The sequence below is a fragment of the Suncus etruscus genome, chromosome 12 (assembly GCF_024139225.1).
Source record: "Suncus etruscus isolate mSunEtr1 chromosome 12, mSunEtr1.pri.cur, whole genome shotgun sequence".
NCBI lineage: Eukaryota > Metazoa > Chordata > Mammalia > Eulipotyphla > Soricidae > Suncus > Suncus etruscus.
Genome location: NC_064859.1, coordinates 18,188,773 through 18,208,291, shown reverse-complemented (window position 1 = coordinate 18,208,291; position 19,519 = coordinate 18,188,773). Strand labels below are relative to the sequence as shown.

The window sequence follows — 19,519 nt, the reverse complement described above, 5'->3', positions numbered from 1 at the left end:
CTTTTTTTGGGGGGGCTACACCCAGCAGTGCTCAGGGGTTACCCCTGGTTCTGTACTTGGGAATCAATTGAACCCACGTCATCTTTGTGCAAGGAAAGTGCCTTCCCCTCTGTTTTGTCTCTCCACCCCTAATACTGGTTTTTCTACTTCTGAATGAAGTTTACTTTTTTGACTCCAGATGTTTTTATTTATGAACCAATTCACTGAGGTTTAATTTTTATTTTTTCTTCAGTCCCATCCCTTCCTTGTCTCAAGCAGAGCCCGTGGCTTATTGGGCTGATTATGTGGTGTGAGAGTGGGGCCAGCCTGGGACTCACATCTTTTCTTAGGACTTAGCATTCTAGAAAGATTTTTGCTTGGGTTCCCCCGGATGCCTCTGGTGTGAGGGGTCCTCAAACCCAGGACTTTGCACATATGCCTGGGTTCCAGCCCCGGGAGCTCTTGTACTGGCCCAGCACCTGGAGTTGGTCTGGGTGGTTTGTGGGCCACACCCAGCAGTTGGTTCTCAAAGCCATGTCCAGGGTCCCCAAGGTTGACCAGACAAGGAGGGCACATGTATTTCTGTTGTTTCTGACCTCAGCCACTAGAGTGTTGTTAGAACAGAATGAGTTTTATACTTGAATTTGAACTTTTTCAGCATGTGTTTAAATAGACTTTAAACCCTTAATGTTGTTCTTATTCTCTTTAACTTTATAGGCAGAAAAGATTATATTTGACCATTTTTCTGATCCAAAATTTGTTGAACAGTTAATTACTTTTCTATCTTTAGAAGACAGAAAAGGAAAAGATAAATTCAGTCCTCGACGTTTTTGCCTCTTTAAGGTAACTATGCCCTTGTGTTCTGTGTCTTGAAGCTCCGAGGCTTCTGCTGGTTCATGTGGTTCTGGGAGGGAGCACCCAGCAGTGCTCGGGGTAAACTCCTGACTCCTCGTGTTCAGGGGTCCCTGCTGGCAGTGCTGGGGATCAAGCCAGACTCAATTTACCAGCCCCCAACTGGCCTCTGAGGCTCCCTGTTCTTAATGTTTAAACTATTTGCTCTAAGTTCAAAATAAATAATCAATAATGTCTGAATCTGGTTTCTCTGGCTCTGGCTTGGGGCTCTGTGTGTGGGAAGGAGGCAGGATGGCTAAGCAGAACCCGTACAGTGCTCCCTATTGAACTCAGGGCCCAATGCAGGTCAAGCATCAGTTCTGTCCTTTCCGCCAGCTCTTTTGTGTTTCTTTAAAGTTTTTACCTGTTTTTACCCTGTAATAATTCCACAATCACTGCTGTCCATATGCATTTGTATTTTATCTGCATGTGATGGTTTTGGTGAAGGTTTTTTTGTTTGTGGGGAGTTGTTTGTTTTTGGTCACACCCGGCAGTGCTGAGGCTTACTCCTGGCTCTGCACTTGGGGATCACTCCTGGTGGTGCTCCAGGGATCCCATCGTATGTCAGATCAAAACAGGTGGCCATATGCAAGGTCAGTGCACTCCCTGCTGTGTGCTCTAGTTCTCGTGTATAATTTTATTTTTGTTGGGAGCCCACATTTGATGGTACTCGGGTTACTCTTGGCTCTGTGCTCAGGAATCGCTCCTGGTGGGCTCTGGGGACCCTATGGGATGCTGGTGGTATAACCTGGGTCTGCTGCCTGCAAGGCAAACACTCCACTGTGTTCCTGCTTTGGCCCCTGTTTGTTTTTTTTTAAAGTTGGATTATTGCTTTATGCCTAATGGATTCTTTAATCTATGCAAAATGATGCTATCCTGAACATTTATTTCATATCAAAGCAATCAAATTCTAGAACTTTTTTTTGGGGGGGACCACACCTGTTTGATGCTCAAGGGTTACTCCTGGCTAAGTGCTCAGAAATTGCCCCTGGCTTGGGGGGATCATATGGGATGCCGGGGATCAAACCGCGGTCCTTCCTTGGCTAGAGTTTGCAAGGCAGACAGACACCTTACCTCTAGCGCCACCTCACCGGCCCCAAATTCTAGAACATTTTAAGCAAAGCCAGACTCTAGTGTGTAGATCTGAGCATGTTATATTGTACTGAGACAGTGGTTGTCCGGATACCGGAGCTGCCTCTCTGTGTCCACAGGGCCTGTTCAGGAATTTTGATGACGCCTTCCTGCCCGTTCTCACGCCTCATTTAGAGCGGCTGGTCGCAGACTCGCATGAAAGCACCCAGCGGTGTGTGGCCGAAATCATAGCTGGGCTAATTCGAGGCTCAAAGCACTGGACCTTTGAAAAGGTGAGGGATTTGCATATGCCCTGGTACTTGCACTTGGAAGCATTTTGTTCAGGTCGTCTTCCCGCCTGCCCTGTGTCATATTCTTGATTAAGTGCCCTGGGCCTGCAGCATGTGTATATCTGGGGGCGGGGGGGGGGGGTCAGATCTTGGGCCTCATCCTGATATTCTGAAGCAAAATCTATTTTCTCAATATCTCCCGATGATTTGTGGTTCTCATTAAGCAGTCAGGTGCATCTCTCTACACGTGACTTACAGTCTGTCACCGTTACTTCCTAAAGACAGGTGAGCCACGGCTTGCCATATGAAATTTGTGAAAATTACCGTCAACTCCTACTTTATTTAGGATTTACTGACACTGTTGTGGAAAAAAAAACAGCAAAAATCATTTTGTCGAGGGACGAGAGAGAGAGAGAGAGAGAGAGAAGAAGAAGAAGAAGAGAGAGAGGAAGGAAGGAGGGAGGGAGGGAGGGAGGGAGGAAGGAAGGAAGAAAGGAAGAAAAAAAAAGAAAGAAAAAGTCCCATTCTGCTCCACATTAATGCCAGTCTGGAACTAAGGGCAGGAGGGCCTTTTTGTCCTATCCATCTGTCCTGTGTCCTGTGTTAATGCCCACCCTGCCCATCTGCCCACTCAGGTGGAGAAGCTCTGGGCACTCTTATGCCCACTGCTGCGGCGAGCTCTGGCCAGCATCACGGTGGAGACCTACAGTGACTGGGGCACTTGCATCGCTACATCCTGCGTGAGTGCCCTCTGTGCCCTCAGCGTCCTTGTCCCCACATCCCGGGTCCTGTGTTCCCCCACCCCCCACCCCCGTCACTCTTAGGTGGTTAGTTCCTGTACTGTAAAATAAACCCCCATGCTGTGAAATCACCACACACGTGTGTTTGCACCCCCAGGTGGATGGGTCAGATGTAGGTAGGTTAGTTAATGAACCAGGCCAGTAAGGAGAGAGTTGTGGAGTCAGTTTGAGTCTTGCCTTGTTGTGTTTCTGAGCACACCAAAGTCAGACTGCTTTTTCTTTATTAAGCCAACACCCATTCACCAGCAGGGAAGTCAAGTGATCCAGGTGGGCTTTTACATATCAAAGGGCTAGGTGAGAAGGAAAGATGTATCCTTTTACTTAGGGTATGTTTAAAATACTATGAGCACATTTGTGTACCCAACTGAAGGTATTGGTTTTGTGGCACACCCCAATTCAATCTCCAGCACCACATACAGGTCCCTGAGTGCCCCCACGAGTGGCATAACCTCTCCCTGAAAAAAAATTGTATTTGGGGGCCATAGTGTTAGTGCAGCTTGGCACACAGCTGACCGGGGGTTCGATCTCCAGCATCCCTTCTGGTCCTTGAGCACTACCAGGGTTAGCTTACTCCCACCCCACACTCCATGGTATTTGAAGCATCTCTTTCTATTTCAGGAGAGCAGAGACCCCCGGAAGCTTCACTGGCTCTTTGAGCTGCTGTTGGAGTCGCCACTAAGTGGCGAAGGTGGATCTTTTGTGGATGCCTGGTGAGTACAGAGGCATCACAGACGAACATAGGTGAAACCACCCAGCTCCTCGCAAGCTCTGCAGTACAGAGTTTGTTCCAGAGGATGAGGTCGTGCCCGTGGGTATAGCCAGCGACACTGAGTGATTCTCTCAGTCTTAAGAGCACAGGAGCAGGGAGGATTTGGTCCAGGAATCAGAGGCTCTTCTGGCTGCTGTCTTCATGACAACGTAACCTTCTGACTCTCCTCCCTGCTTGCTCCTTTGTTTTGGAGGATAGTGAACCTTTTAAGGGGAAAATAAGAATCCTTGTTTGGGGCATAAGGAGCTGGAAGAAGTTAGTAGGGAAGGTGATGGGGTTGGCTTCAGAGGCAGAGCACTAGCAATCCTGGAGAAGAGTTCCTGGTTTTATGTAGTAAGGAAATTCCAGGCTCCCTGTGGTTGAATTCAGGAGAATCTTTGAAATCAGAGGTAGTAATGCCAGAGGTGAGAGAAAGAGAAGGTTGGAAGAAAAGGAGAGCAAACGAAAAAGCACTTAAAATGACCCCTGAAGTTACTGTTTTGAGGAGGAAAGAGTGGCAATTGGAAGTGGAAGCCCCCAAATGTATGCCTTAATGCTGGGCACTGCCCTTGTGCTGAGCAGATGAGGTCCTGACCGCCCCTTGCATCCTTTGCAGCCGCCTGTACGCCCTGCAGGGGGGCCTGGCGCAGCAGGAGTGGCGGGTGCCCGAGCTGCTGCATCGGCTGCTGCAGTACCTGGAGCCCAAACTCACGCAGGTCTACAAGAATGTCCGTGAGAGAATTGGGAGGTAAGTGAGCTGCCCAGGCCCCCTGCAAACTCCGTTCCCCCCTGTATTTATGTTGTGAGACCACTCAATGAGAGTCCAAAAGTGACAACTCAGTGCCAACTTGCCACTTCTCTGCTTTTTGTGTCCAGATCTCTGGGCATGTTGCCAAGACCCTGTCTGGGAACTGTCTTGGGAAACACACTATGGTTGGGTTGTTCTTTGGGCCTGGGTTGTAGTAATCATGTGGGAGGAGGCCTGAGCATTAGCACAGCGAGGAGGGTGTTTGCCTTACATGTAGCCAACCTGGGTTCTATCCTTGGCATCCCTATGGTCCCATTTCCACTAGGAGTGATTTCAGAGCACAGAGCCAGGAGTAGTCACATAAATAAAACATGAAAATGTGAGACTCTGGGCCTGAGAGATAGCATGGAAGTAGGGTGTTTGCCTTGCATGCAGAAGAACGGTGGTTCAAATCGCAGGAGCGATTTCTGAGGGTAGAGTCAGGAGTAACCCTTGAGCAATGCCGGGTGTGACCCAAAAATAAACAATCAAACAAAAAGGGAAACTCCCCTTCACAGCTGCCCTTCCTTTATCTCACAGTGTACTCACCTACATATTCATGATTGATGTGTCCTTGCCAAACACCGCGCCCACGGCCTCCCCACGCATCCCCGAGTTCACAGCTAGAATCCTTGAGAAATTGAAGCCTCTCATGGACGCAGACGAAGAGATCCAGAACCATGTGATGGAGGAGAACGGGGTCGGGGAAGAGGATGAACGCACTCAGGGCATCAAACTCTTAAAAACTAGTGAGTGCAGAACAGAGAAGCAGGCTCAGAGCATTGAGTTGGAAGGTCTTACTTTACTGCTGGGTTTGATTCCGTTTCTCCGTATTCTAATAGCACAGCTGGTACACAGATATGGTACATCATCCCATATGTTCCTTCAAGCCTGCCAGGAGTGATTCTTAAATGCAGAGCTAGGAGAGCCACTGGATGTGGCCCAAAAACCAAAATCTCATCCACATTGGTCTTTATCTGCCACCATCCCCACAACACCAATAGCAAAAACATTCTTGTTTTGTGCATCTTCCTAAATTGATATCTCTTCTATTAGAGCCTATAATTTTCATCTGTCCATTTGTGTCTGGCACTGAGATGGTGATTTTGGTGCATCTGGTAGTAGTCACAGCCGTCGCTTCATTTTTTACCTGCAGAGGTTAAGTGGGGCCTGAGTGTCAGTATAGAGCTGCCTTTTTGTAATCGTTCGTGCCAGAGATGAAGCTGGTGGCTGGGAGGGCCAGATTCGAAGGGACAGGATCCAGGCCTGCCTTGGGATGATCCTGGATCACTTGGTCTTTGAGTCCCTTTGGGTGGGAGGCCCCTCACAGAAGACAAACTCAGGCCCTGCAGTCATGCTGCAGTGAAGGCACAGATGCCCGCTTGCCCAGTCAACACCCCACTCAGGCCTCATTTCCCACGTGCATGGATGGGCTCCCCCAGCATTCTTGGAGGTCCCACAACACCCCGAGGTAGCCCAGTTTTCTCCAGCTCTGCAAACTGAGTAATATCGCATCCTTGGGACCCCGCCCTGAACCAGCAACCTTGAGGAGAATCCACAGTGGGACTCTTGAATCTGCTGGGGAACCTCTGTCCACAATGTTTTACTGCCCAACCGAGTGGGAATTCTGGGTTCAACTTGCCCAGAAACTCCCAGACAGTTTTCTCACACATGGCGCTGCCTTAGGCCAAGAGCTTCATCCACTGCACTGTGCGCCTCTCTTGGGGCTGGGTGGGGGTGGGGTGGGGTGGATGGCACAGTTGCATGTTCCCCCACCCCGCCCACGCCCCCAGATAAGGAAAAGCTGCATCTGCTGCTCGTGTTAGGATCTTGCCTACCTGCTTTCTGTTTGGAGAGGAGAGTTTGACTATAGCCTCTTCCCTTGCACACAGTATTGAAGTGGCTGATGGCAAGTGCAGGAAGGTCCTTCTCAACCGCCGTCACGGAACAGCTGCACCTCCTGCCTTTGTTCTTTAAGGTAAGAAGAGGTACGGTGAGGAGGTGGTTTATTCCAGTGCTTCTCAATTATTTTCTGTCATGCCCCCATAGGAAGAAGAAAACATTTTTCATGCCTCCCTGCGTGATTGTAAATAGTATTTTTATAAAAAACAAAAATATATAAAATAATTTGAGCTGACTTTTTTTTTTTTTTTTTTTTTTTTTTTTTTGGTTTTTGGACCACACCTGGCGATGCTCAGGGGTTACTCCTGGCTGTCTGCTCAGAAATAGCTCCTAGCAGGCACGGGGAGACCATATGACACTGGGATTCGAACCAACCACCTTTGGTCCTGGATCTGCTGCTTGCAAGGCAAACGCCGCTGTGCTATCTCTCCGGGCCCTTGAGCTGGCTTTTTAATTAGAGGTGATGTCTGGATGAATGGCTCCAATGAGCACGTTTTACAATGCATAGCTTTTCGAAGCGGGGTTGGAAGCAGGACACAGCAGCTCTCAGCTCCAGAGACATACAGAAACATAAACACGGGCTCAGCTTGTTATGACAATGTTTGCTGAGGTCAAACGTTCCCTCGTATATGGAGCCTCGAGCCCCTCCTGGGGGGCAGGCCCCACTATTTGAGAAGCACTGGTTTATTCCAAGTCCCTGTCCACCAGGTTCATTTCCTCACATGGCTTCTATGCTCAGCTTATTCCAAGCAGCTTCCTCTCCCCTGCTCCTCCTCTGGCGCTTTGCCTCCATCTCTTCCTTCCCCCAGCCAAACTAAATTATTCTTTATTCAAGATCCCCTCCCCACATCCCAGGTGTGGGCAGGTCTTACCATCCAGGTGATATTAACATTTCAATAGAAAGCTGAGGGCTGTGGGGTGGGGAGGAGGGAGATCTGGGAAATTGGTGGTGAGAACCTTGCACTGGTGAAGGGGGGTGTTCTTTACATGACTGTTATCATACAACTACAATCAATCATATTTATAATCACGGTGTTCAAATAAAGATAATTAAAAAAAAAAGAGGGGCCGGTGAGGTGGCGCTAGAGGTAAGGTGTCTGCCTTGCAAGCGCTAGCCAAGGAAGGACCGTGGTTTGATCCCCCGGCATCCCATATGGTCCCCCCAAGCCAGGGGCAATTTCTGAGCACTTAGCAAGGAGTAACCCCTGAACATCAAATGGGTGTGGCCCGAAAAACCAAATAAATAAATAAATAAATAAATAAATAAATAAATAAATAAATAAATAAATAAAAGAAAGCTGAGGGCATTGGGGGAAGACTCGAGTACCTCACAGCCAGAAGTAGCCACACGGAACGGGAACGTGTTGGTAGGGAAAAGGAAGCAGCCAGTCTCCAAGATGCTCTTGAAGTTATGAGTAATCGGCAGGTCAGTTGTCCCTTTGCTTGTTTGTTTTGGTTTGTTCAGGGGCTGCCGCTGGCCCATATGGTACAAGGCCTCAGATCAGGATCGCAGCAGTAAATGAGACTATACTGGGTCTAGCAAATCTCTTCAGGAAACTATTTCTCGGGCAATTTGAGAACAGCACAAACTTTTACTTGATGTCACCTGAGATGGTGTCAGTTTTTTCTAGTCAGAATAAATTAAACGAATAAAACTATGGTCATAGATTAATGTCATTTGAGAAATTCTGCTTTGTAGTAATTACGTGGTTGATAGGCTTAGGAAAAACAACCTAATCCCTTTGTACGATTTAGTAGACAACACCACTACTGCACAACTACCAGTCAGTATGTTTGTTACCATTTAAGGACTGTTTATTTGGCAGCTTATAAATTGCTCAGTTGCTACAGAAGCCTGTGTTTTGGGTTTTCATAAAGGTATTGTTAGTAATTTTGAAAGGCTTTTACATGAAATGCTTCTAAGAATTTGAGTAGGGCCTTAATATTTATCATTTATATATCATTTAATATTTATCATCAGGGAGGCATGCGGACATCTCTTCAGTTTTAGTTCTAAAATGAGGTTCCCTGAATGCTCATCCAACTCAATAGTGAAGAATAATTGTGGTTTTGATTCTTATCAAATGAGAGAGAAATCAGCCTATGTTGTGATAACTGATCAAAAGAAATTGTGTGTCAGTCATGTCATTCTTTCGAAGAAATGCCTTTTGTTTTCTTGATAATTCTGTAAGAGAATGGCTTCCAGGAGCCAGAGTGGTGGCACAGTGATAGGGCATTTGCCTTGCAAGCGGCTGACCTAGGACAGTCCTCGGTTTGATCCCCCAGTATTCCCCAAGCCAGGAGCAATCTCTGAGCGCATAGCCAGGAGTAACACTGAGCGTCACCGGATGTGCCTCCACCACCCCCACCCCCAAAAAAAAGTAAGAATCTGGGTTCCTGTTTTTAAAAGCAGACAAGAATTTCTAGATTTCCCCATTGAGAGCTTATGTGCTAACAGTCTCTGTCTTATGGCAGATGTTGACACAGGGCGACCTTCCCCTCTTCCCGTACTTACTTCACTTAATTGAAATGAGGGAAGAAGAGGAGGGGAGAGTGCAAACTCACATAATCTATCTCGGAGTTTGGTGCTGTTGAGGAAGTGTCTTTTCTTGGGAGTTTTGTTTATAAAGTTCAAAGGGAGGGGCTGAAGCCTTAGCACAGCGGTAGGGCATTTGCCTTGCAGGAAGCCAAATTCAGACCGGTGGTTTGAATCCTGGCATCCCATATGGACCCCTAACCAGGAGTGATTTCTGAGCACAGAACCAGTAGTAACCCCTGAGTGTTACCAAGTGTGGTAAAAAGAAAAGTTCAAAGGGAGAATGTGAGTGATGGCAGAGGCTGGGTCTGTGCTGAGGGCTAGGACCCTGGCCTTGTCTGCGAGACCCTGGAATCGGTTCTGTCCTCTCCCCTCAGTAAGTGACCTCTTCCCATCCAGTGACTTCTGTTGATGTTTTCTTTCCTCCTCTAGATTGCCCCCGTGGAAAATGACAATAGCTACGATGAACTGAAAAGAGACGCAAAGTTGTGCTTGTCACTAATGTCTCAGGGCTTGCTTTACCCCCATCAAGTGCCTTTGGTACTTCAGGTGCTAAAACAAGTAAGTGCCTGCCTTGTAGTCAGTTACCTGGTCTTGCGGTTATCTGGTAGACCAGTTATCTGGTCTTCCTTTGCCATCTTAATTATATATAATTTCCATGTGGTGCTCACAAAACCTCAGACTCACTTTCACCCTGAGTTTGATCTCAGTGTTGGACTAAGGGGCCGAACAGCTGAGACTGCTCGGGGGCCACCACCTTCTGACCTTGGGCGAGTTAGATGCAGAGAGCTGTGTGTCTGCAGCACAATGAACACTCGGTGCTGCTGACAAAGGGGAGGACCTGTGCCTTCTGCTTCCCGGTCTGTCCTGCAAAGACCTGTGTCTTGGTAGATTTATTTATTTTCTTTTGGGGCTACACCCAGTGGCATTCAGGGGTTACTTCTGGCTCTGAGCTCAGAAGTCACTCCTGGCTTGCTCTGGGGACCATATGGGATGCCGGAAATCGAACCTGGTTTTGTCCTGGGTCGACCCTGTGCAAGATAAACACCCTACTGCTGTGCTATCTCTCCAGCCATTTTTATTTTTAAACTGCATTCTTGGCATATTGAGTACTCTGCCTTATTCGAGCCAAGAGGGCATCATGTGATATAAAAATGAGCGTGTTCCTGGGGCCACAGCAATAGCACAGTGAGGAAGGCTTCCACACTGCCACCTAGGTCCTGATCTCCTGAGCCCTGCCAAAAGTGTTCTCTGAGTGCAGAACCAGGGTCAGCCCTGAGCATCTTTGGACGTAATCCAAAGACAAACAAAATGAACATGTTCTGTTGGTTTTCAGAATTTCAAGTTTGATATTGTTCTTTTTTTTGTTTTGTTTTGTTTTTGGGCCACACCCGTCGGTGCTCAGGGGTTATTCCTGGCTGTCTGCTCAGAAATAGCTCCTGGCAGGCACGGGGGACCATATGGGACACCGGGATTTGAACCAACCACCTTTGGTCCTGGATCGGCTGCTTGCAAGGCAAACTCCGCTGTGCTGTCTTTCCGGGTCCTTAATATTGTTCTTTTGTTTTTGTTTTTTTTTGGGGGGGGTGTTTGGTTTTTGGTTTTTTGGGCCACACCCGGAGGTGCTCAGGGGTTACTCCTGGCTGTCTGCTCAGAAATAGCTCCTGGCAGGCACGGGAGACCATATGGGACACCAGGATTCGAACCAACCACCTTTGGTTCTGGATCGGCTGCTTGCAAGGCAAATGCCGATGTGCTATCTCTCCGGGCCCTTGATATTGTTCTTAACGTAAAATTGATCAGTCTCAACATGGGCCACTTTTCGAACCCTGTAAGTGAACTAAAACACTAGCTACTTATGGGGTTGGTTGCTAATCACAAATAGTTCTGCTTCTGAATCCACTCGCATCTGTCTTGGCTCCCCTTTGCCTTCTCAGGGCCCAGATAATAATGCAGCCCTTTTGGGCGGGGTGTGCCCATGCCGAACACTTGCACACCTGCAAGAGGCCCTGCTTCCATTTCCAGCGCCATGGTCATAGGATGGTTGGGGTAAAGGTGAAATCTTGGTACCTGGGAAGCATTGGGTCACACCTGAACCATGTGGCATTGGTGTGGGATCCTGGTCAGCAGTGACTGTTTTCATCTCTTTCTTCCTCACAGACAGCGAGGAGCAGTTCTTGGCATGCCCGGTACACAGTGCTGACCTACCTCCAGACCATGGTATTTTATAACCTCTTTATTTTCTTAAGCAATGAAGATGCAGTCAGAGACATCAGGTGGCTGATTATCGGCCTTTTGGAGGATGAGCAGCTTGAGGTAAAGTTAAAGTTCAGATTCTGCCCTATTTCTTAACCTCAGAGGCCTTGGCCCCTCCCCTCCCCTCAGGCCTTTCTGAGCCAGTAAGACAGTTCAGAGCCTGTTTTGTGTGACTTGTTTGGATGCCTTGGTCTTGATTTCCTATAATTCAGATGGAAACACAAAACCTGTTTGCTTGCTTCTTTCAGTCGTGAATAATAGTTGCAAACCGGTGTTTTTTCCTTTGAGAGATTCCCTGTGAAATTAGGTCGATTCCTAGATGTACTTAATATTATGGGTGTTGGGGAGGAGAGGAAATATCTCCTTACCTCTCTAGAGCTAACCAAATAACTAAAAAAAAAAAAAAATCAGGTTCCAAAGCTTGAGCAATAATACAGTGGATTGGGAGTTTGCCTTAACATGGTTGACCCCAATTCAATCCCTGACAATCCCATATGATCCGCTGAGCCTCCCAGGAGTGATCCAAGTCCAGAGTCAGCAGTTAGCTCTGAGCACAGCTGGGTGTGGACCCCCCCAAATAATTCCACAAATATTAATAAGGAAATAAATAAAACTTGTGAGTTTGGGAGACCAGAGTGATATCACAGCAGGGAGGGCATCTGCCTTACCCCAGCAGACTCAGGTTCAATACCTGGCATCCCATAGGATCGCCTGAGCCTGCCAGGAGTGATTTTTGAGCTCAGAGCCAGGAAGTAACCCCTGATTGCTGCCATTTGTACCCCAAAACAAAAAAAAAGTTGAAATAATTGCCTGCCTTTATAAATATTTATGATTATTTTGATATGAAATATTTGATTTTATATATGAAATAGCTCTATATAATTTTTTTGTTCGTTTTTTTTTTTTGTGTGTGTGTGTTTTTTTTTGAGGGATTTGGGGCACACTCATCAGTGCTCAGCAGTCACTCCTGACTCTGAGCTCAGAAATCGCCCCTGGCAGGCTTTGGGGACCATATGGAATGCCGGAAATCAAATCGGGTTTGTCCCCGGTCAGCCACATGCAAGGCAAACGTCCTACCACTGTGCTATCTCTCTGGCCCCTGAAATAGTATTTTGTTCTCCCAAAACTTGAATTATTTTTTTCATTGTACAGTGGGACCAAGCTTTTCTGTCAACCTTATAGTCAACAGCAGCCTGTGAAATTTACAAACTTTGGCTGAATCTTTGGCCCTGCCTTCTGGGCCATGTATAGGAATTGGCTTGTCCTTCACCTTGGCTGCTGTGGAAAGCAGCAGTGGTTCTAAGACTTGATTTAAGTGGTGTGAAAAAGATGCCATAAAAGCTTTATCTGCAGAAGAAATGTTTCCACTGCTTTTTGCATTAGGGACCAGTTAGAAGAGTGTGTTCCTTTCAGTTTGGTGGAAAAAATCAGGAATAAAGGCAAAAGCTTAATTTTGCATGAGCTAATCACGTCCTCTCTGAGGTCCTAAGGTAAGACGTTTATCCATATTGAGGTTAAGACGTTTGGAGATTGAGATATGTATAAGACTCAGCAGAGGAATGTTTACGTAAACAGCATGTAGACGTCAGAAGATCCCTCTGCCCAGGCTAGTGTCCCCACCCCCCATCCCAGCCAGATTTCACACCCACAGGTCCGAGAAATGGCCGCTACCACCCTGAGCGGCCTCCTTCAATGCGACTTCCTCAGCATGGACAGTTCGATGCAGACGCATTTTGAGCAGCTTTGCAAAACCAAGTTGCCGAAGAAGAGAAAGCGAGACCCTGGGTTTGTGGGAGACACGATTCCTTCTGCAGGTAACTGGACTGTGGCAGGAGGCACCGGAATACTCTGGGCATTACCCAGGCACTGCAGATGAGCAGGGAATGATGGCATGGACTGAGGCTGTGCTCGGGAGAGGGACTATTTGCACCCTCTAGACCAGACATGGAATGGGGAAGCAAATATCAGGGGGGCTGGCGTCAAATGAAAAGGCCATTTCTGTGTTGCAGGATAGTACTCGTTCTAAACATGAGTACCTCAGGCCTTCCAAAAGCACTCATTCCCGTGCCTTTCTCAATATAGCCACCTATATTACATAACAGTATTTAGCCTCTGCTCTAAATTCCATTTTTCTTAACTTCGGTTCCCTATTCACTCGTGTGTGTGTGTGTGTGTGTGTGTGTGTGTGTGTGTGTGTGTGTGTGTGCATGTGTGTGTATTGCACTTAATACATACTGAGGGGCTGGAGAGATAGTATGGGGGTAGGGCGTTTGCCTTGCATGCAGAAGGACGGTGGTTCAAATCCCGGCTCTAAATTTTTGTTTGTTTGTTTTTTGGGTCACACCCGGCAGTGCTGAGGGGTTACTCCTGGCTCCACGCTTAGAAATTGTTCCTGGCAGGCTCGGGGGGTGCGGTGGGGGGGACCATATGGAACGCCGGGATTTGAACCAATGACCTTCTGCATGAAAGGCAAACGCCTTACCTCCATGCTATCTCTCCAGTCCCCTGACTCTAAATTTCTAAAGCCCTGAATGCTGCCGGGTCTGACCCAAAAACAAAAACAAAGAATACATACTGAGCGGCCAGAGCGGTGGCATAAGTGGTAGGGCATTTGCCTTGCACACGCTGGCCTAAGATGGACTGCAGTTTGATCCCCTGGCGTCCCATATGGTCTTCAAGCCAGGAGCAATTTCTGAGCTCATAGCCAGGAGTAACCCCTGAGCATCACCGGATATGGCCCAAAAACCAAAACAAACAAACAAACAAAAAAACATACGGAGCACAGAGGATAGGGTGTTTACCTTGCACACAGTCGACCTGGGTTTGATCCCCATCATCCCATATGGTCCCTGATCCTGCCAGGGCTGATTTCTGAGTCCAGACAGGAGTATCCCCTGAACATCCTGGGTGTGGCCCCAGACCCCAAAATAATAATAATTGATGGGAGCCAGAGCAATAGCACAGCGCTACATTTGCCTTGCACACAGGCACTTATTCTCCTGGTATACACATGACCTGGGTTCAGTTCCTTATACCACATTTGTACCCCCTAAGTTTCATCAGGAGTGAGCCCTGAGCACAGCTGAGTGTGGCCAAAAAACAAATGAGAGAATTTAGAAGTAGTTATAAGAAAAGAGATTCCCCTAGACCTGTTGGGTTGGCAGTATTTGTTACATTCAGTGAAGAAACTCAAACCATTTCTTAGATGCTCTATTATGCTGTCTGGGTAGCTAAGGGATATCCTTAGTCCTACCTCTTAGTCCTGGATTTAGATCCGATCCACTGGGGACATTGCCCTGCTGGCAGCTGACGTGGCCTATGCCTCTAAGCCTCTGGCCCCATCACTGTTCCCACAGAGCTGGTCCGGCGACACGCCGGGGTGCTGGGGCTCGGTGCGTGTGTGCTTTCGAGTCCGTACGACGTGCCGACCTGGATGCCGCAGCTCCTGATGAACCTCAGCGCACACCTGAACGACCCTCAGCCGATCGAGGTACAGCACTGATGCACTGGGCCTCTGACCCGTTATTAGTCCTGCTTCATTCCCAAAACCAGAGCCTGGAAGAGAAAGCCTTGGTTTCTCTGTCCTCCTTGACCTACCTAATATAACCCATCCCCAAGGCCTATTGGACCTTAGCATTCTGCCCCACCAAGGAGGATGAGTTAATGGACATTGCCTACAGCAAATGGCCAAACACGAACCAGCCAGACACTGTAGGATCCTGGAATTCTTTGTAACATTTTTTATCAATTGATAAAGGATGCAAAGAGCCTTCTACGCCCTGTACAAGACTCAGTTTTCCTGTAAATTCCCTCAAAAAAAGAGTCATTTTTAACTTGCCCCTTTACTAAGTTTCTTTTCCTTCTTTGTAGTCAACTTTTTTACACTCAACTCGGGGAGAGTCCTCCTTTACATTCCAATAAACTATTCTACATTCGTAACTCTGAGTCTGAACATCATGACTACTTTTTTGTTGTTTTTTTTTTTGGGGCCACACCTAGCAGTGCTCTTTACTCATGGCTCTGTGCTCAGAAATTACTCCTGGTAGGTTCAGGGGACCATATTGGATGCCAGATTGAACCTGGGCCAGCCGTGTGCAAGGTCAACACCCTCCCCACCATGCTATAGCTTGGCCCTGACTACTCAGTATTTTCATTATTGAAAAAATGGAGAACCAAGGCACTGAGGCCAGCCTGAGGGCCCTGCCATCAGGACCACCTCGGGTCTGCAGGAATCTCTGGGGTGCCAGCCCTGCCGGTTAGCCCCCTGTGCCTCATGTGCCCGAGCACCAACTGCACTGCTAGGTCTGAGCCTGAGATTCCCAGTCCCCTGCTCTGCTGCCCTGGCTGTAGCCTGTGTTAAAAGCTTTTATACCTGTAATCTACACATTGGCCTTCCTTTCTGCCTTGATAAACTTAAGCTGGTACCCCTGCCAGGCCACGGTTATGTAGAGACCTTGCCCTGGATATGTTGAAGTTCTTTTGGAAAGAAGTATAAATTATTGGCAGCCCTTTTGGGGGTCATTAAATTTTACACTCTTGACAGCAGGGAGGGCATCTGCCTTGCACGCAGCCAATGCAGGTTTGATATCTAGCATCCCATATGGTCCCCTGAGCCTGCCAGGAGCGCTGCCGGGTGTGACCCAAAAACTAAATAAATAAATAAATAATAGGAAATCCTGATGTTACTTAGTTGTGAACATTTATGGCCTTAAGTTAACTTAGATGACCAATGACTACTTTTCTCCTTGGTTAGTAGATGTTTGAAATGGGTCTGGCATGGTCTGACAGTGCCATAGTGAGGCCCTTATTTCAGGGGATTTTCTTTAGTGCTTCAGGAATGCAGTGCCCTGCTCTGCATGTAGGTTCCTGATTCTTGGCACTGGAAGAGGCATTAGGTTTTCAGATAACAGTTCAGCCAAAGGGCCCGATCCCAAGGCTGCAGTGCAGAGCGCTCATGGTGGGCTGTGTCCCTGCAGATGACTGTGAAGAAGACCTTGTCCAATTTCCGGAGAACGCACCACGACAACTGGCAGGAACATAAGCAGCGCTTCACCGACGACCAGTTGCTGCTGCTTACTGACCTGCTGGTGTCACCGTGCTACTACGCCTAAGGGTGAGCTGCGGGGCAAGGCACAGGGGTGTCATTGGGGAGAGTCTCGGATAAGCTGGGTGTGTGAGGGGTAAATCTTAGGGGTAACCCATATTGAAGTGTGTAGGGTAAATCTTAAGGGCAACCCATGTTATGTGTTGGGGTAAACCATGCTCCCATGGTTAGAGATGCACCTGCCTAGTTCTGGGCTGAAGTCTCACCAGTTGCCACTGGCCGGGATCATTGCTTGGATGGCGGAGAAGTGGGTCTTATGAGTTTTCCCTTGTGACCTTGATGTCATTATTTAAAGGTTGTTTTGTTTCTGTTTCTGTGAACAACACCAACAACCTTTGTTTTAGTTTGGGAAAGTTAGCTCCCAGATCATTTTTCCTTGCTCCTCTCCTAAAGGCAATGAGCAGAGAACTGGTGTGACTGTTTAGGACCTTTCATTTAAAAAGCAACAGCCACCTTCAGGATCTGGGACCCTGCTGTGACCGTGTGATGGAGCCCTGACTGCATGTGTGAGAACTGGGTGTTGGAACCCAGTGGGGCAGAATGTAAACCTGAAAATAGTCCCCAAAAATAAGCCGCATTTTCTGTTGGGCCTTAAATTGGCCCTGGCCATTTTGCTGACCATGGAAATGCTGGATTTCTACGTATTTACCCTCTTCTCAGTGTTGAGAAGAGACCCGGGAACTGTTTCTACTGGAGTGGGGAGTTTTGTTTTTTGAATTCCTCCTGGACATTTGGAGCTGCAAATGCCCGTGTTTAACTGAAGCCTTTTCCCTCTGACACAGATAAGTAGTCTGCACTTCCAGCTCTTCTCATCCAAACTTCCAGATCCTCAGGTACCATCTGTGGTGACTGCCTCTGCCGAGCTCTCGTCGTCTGGTTCCTCTGTTCACTCTCCTCAGTCCACGTGCCGCGGGCCCACAGTTGTCCCGCAGTTTCCTTTTCCTCCCTTGTTCCTGTGTGTTTCCAGAATATTGATCAGTTTTTGCTTTGAGGCACTGAAAAAGCCCCAGTGTCTCCGACTGTAGAAAAACATTTACCCAATATGATCATGGCATTCAAGACTAGTCAAGAGTCTAGGAACCCATTAGGAACAGCAGCTCCCTGGGAGGAGTGGAGAACATTCGTTGGCAGTGCAGGTCCTGTCATTTCACTCAGTTCAGATCCGTTTGGAATTTTCTCCCCGATGGCCATTGGGTGTGGATGGTAGTGGAGCCGTGGCCCTCCCTCCCTAGCCCGAGAGCCTGGCGTGTGGAGAAGGAAGGCAGAGGCATCCCCAGAACCAGCCTAGGACCTGGCGGGTCACCTCCCCAAGACCAGAGCAAAGTCTGTCCGTGTGTCTGTCCGTGTGTGGCCCACAAGCTGCTATTTTGGGGTCAGAATAGAAGAGCAGCGGCTTCAAAATTGGGGGCTTGGTGAGCCAGTTTTTGATTGATGTATGTGTGATTTTGAAAATAAATAACAACAACAATAAAAACCCTGACTGATTTTTACCTGGATTCTTTACAAGCACTGTTTGACCCTCTTTGAACATTGTTCTGCCACACCTGATGGAAGATGCTGTGTTGATAGAAATTCTGTCATTTCTTTTTTTTTCTTTGATATTTTTCCCCCCTTTGGGTATGTTATTTTGGTGCTTTTGATTTTTGGTTTTTGTGTTTGTTTGGTTTTTTTTTTTTTTGAGTGCAGAATCTGTGAGAAACTAATGTCTTGATATTTAATTGACTTGTTTAAATATTCTATACATGTAAAAGATTGTATAAACTGTAGAGATAGCATTGACCTGGCTTTGTATAGATGCAGTCTTTTACACAACACCATTGTGTAATTAATTTGTAAAAATTGACATGTAGTTCCTAGAGTGATTGGGGGGGCTTTTGTGCCAATCGAATGCTTCTTTGGGGTGTTTTTAAGTTATTTTCCTTATTTCATGTTATAAAAGCTGATGATTTTTCTAAGTTCCGAATTTTTATGTAACTTTGTGTATCTCTTAAATCGAACACCACGTTTGCCTGTCAGATGATCGAAAGTGAAGCATCTTTTAGGCTGAAGGAACCATTCTGTGGTGAAGACCACCTGACCACACACCCTGTACAGTCTTCTTACAGGAACACTAAATATATTTTTTAGTATCTCCTTGTCAAATGATTCCGTCAAGACCTAAGCACAGCCGAGGTCGGGTTCAGTATTTACGAGTCAGAGTACACAGGCAGAACCCCTGTATAGAGTAGTGCCAAATGGATTATTTCGATTGTGTAACTAGTTTGAAATCCAATAAATGGATTGTTTTTAACCTGGCTTTTGTCGTAATTAGGAGGAGACAAGTCACACTCGGTGGGTTCACTTCACAGTCACAGTTCTGCCTGATGAGGTGCGGGGCCTCACTTGGGCCTGTCCAACAACGTGGAACATTCCCTCCCTGAGCTTCTCTGGCTGTGCTCCACAGTGTGCTGTCACCATGTGCTTTGTTTTTCCCTGTGGAGTCCTAGGTGGTTGCGTCCCACTCACTGACAGTTTCAGAGTTTTCTAAGGTGTGTGGTTGGGAATCATGAGAGTTTCATTCAAACGTAATTCTGATTCTGACTTCCATCTTAGAGCATCAGGGCCTGGTCGAGAGATGGTTTTGCTTCAAGTCCGTGCTCAGCTCTGCTGGGGTGCCAATCAGAGCGAGACTAGAACCTGATTTCCCGTATAAAAAGCAGGTGCCTCAGCCCTTTGAGATGTCACTCTTGCCCTCGGGGGCTGGTCAAAAGCACCAGTTTCCAGCCACAGCAGGAGTGGTTCCTGAGCACTTGCTACCGTGGTTCCCCAACCCCAGTATATAAAATTAATATATAGTCCTGTCTAGAGAGCTCTGAGGCATCAGTGTATTTGGGAAATGCTATAGGGGCTCACCTGTGTGCCAGGAATCCCCCCTCCCCCAAGATCAATAAAGACAGTGTCTTAGTCACTTCCCAACCACCCCCCCTTCGAGTCATTCTAATGCCAGGGTTAGGAGGGGCATCTAGACCCAAATTTTCTGCCACTGGCCTCAAGAATAAAAGGAAAAGTAAGTGGAAACTTACTCTGGAAGGAATGCAGGGAAGGTATGAAGGGAGGAAGAGGGACTTCCAGAAGGGTTGGGGTGAGGTGGGGCAGATCATTGTGAGAACCTGGGA

General features: G+C 47.5%; 2 protein-coding genes across 2 annotated transcripts in view; one reads left to right on the top strand and one right to left on the bottom strand.

The window, feature by feature from the left end:
- The window catches only part of PSME4 (proteasome activator subunit 4), a 93,405-nt gene extending 74,751 nt beyond the window's left edge, over nucleotides 1-18,654 (top strand). Inside the window, exons 35-47 of the mRNA XM_049784801.1 lie at nucleotides 697-822; nucleotides 2,082-2,234; nucleotides 2,867-2,971; nucleotides 3,650-3,741; nucleotides 4,396-4,527; nucleotides 5,107-5,315; nucleotides 6,459-6,544; nucleotides 9,437-9,565; nucleotides 11,165-11,320; nucleotides 12,912-13,074; nucleotides 14,617-14,750; nucleotides 16,237-16,373; nucleotides 17,147-18,654. Of these exons, the coding sequence (XP_049640758.1) occupies nucleotides 697-822; nucleotides 2,082-2,234; nucleotides 2,867-2,971; nucleotides 3,650-3,741; nucleotides 4,396-4,527; nucleotides 5,107-5,315; nucleotides 6,459-6,544; nucleotides 9,437-9,565; nucleotides 11,165-11,320; nucleotides 12,912-13,074; nucleotides 14,617-14,750; nucleotides 16,237-16,371 (1,620 nt within the window). The 3' untranslated portion in view covers nucleotides 16,372-16,373; nucleotides 17,147-18,654. The remainder of the gene's footprint in view (nucleotides 1-696; nucleotides 823-2,081; nucleotides 2,235-2,866; nucleotides 2,972-3,649; nucleotides 3,742-4,395; nucleotides 4,528-5,106; nucleotides 5,316-6,458; nucleotides 6,545-9,436; nucleotides 9,566-11,164; nucleotides 11,321-12,911; nucleotides 13,075-14,616; nucleotides 14,751-16,236; nucleotides 16,374-17,146) is intronic.
- ERLEC1 (endoplasmic reticulum lectin 1) overlaps nucleotides 1-19,519 on the bottom strand; it is a 548,089-nt gene that overhangs the window by 480,113 nt on the left and 48,457 nt on the right.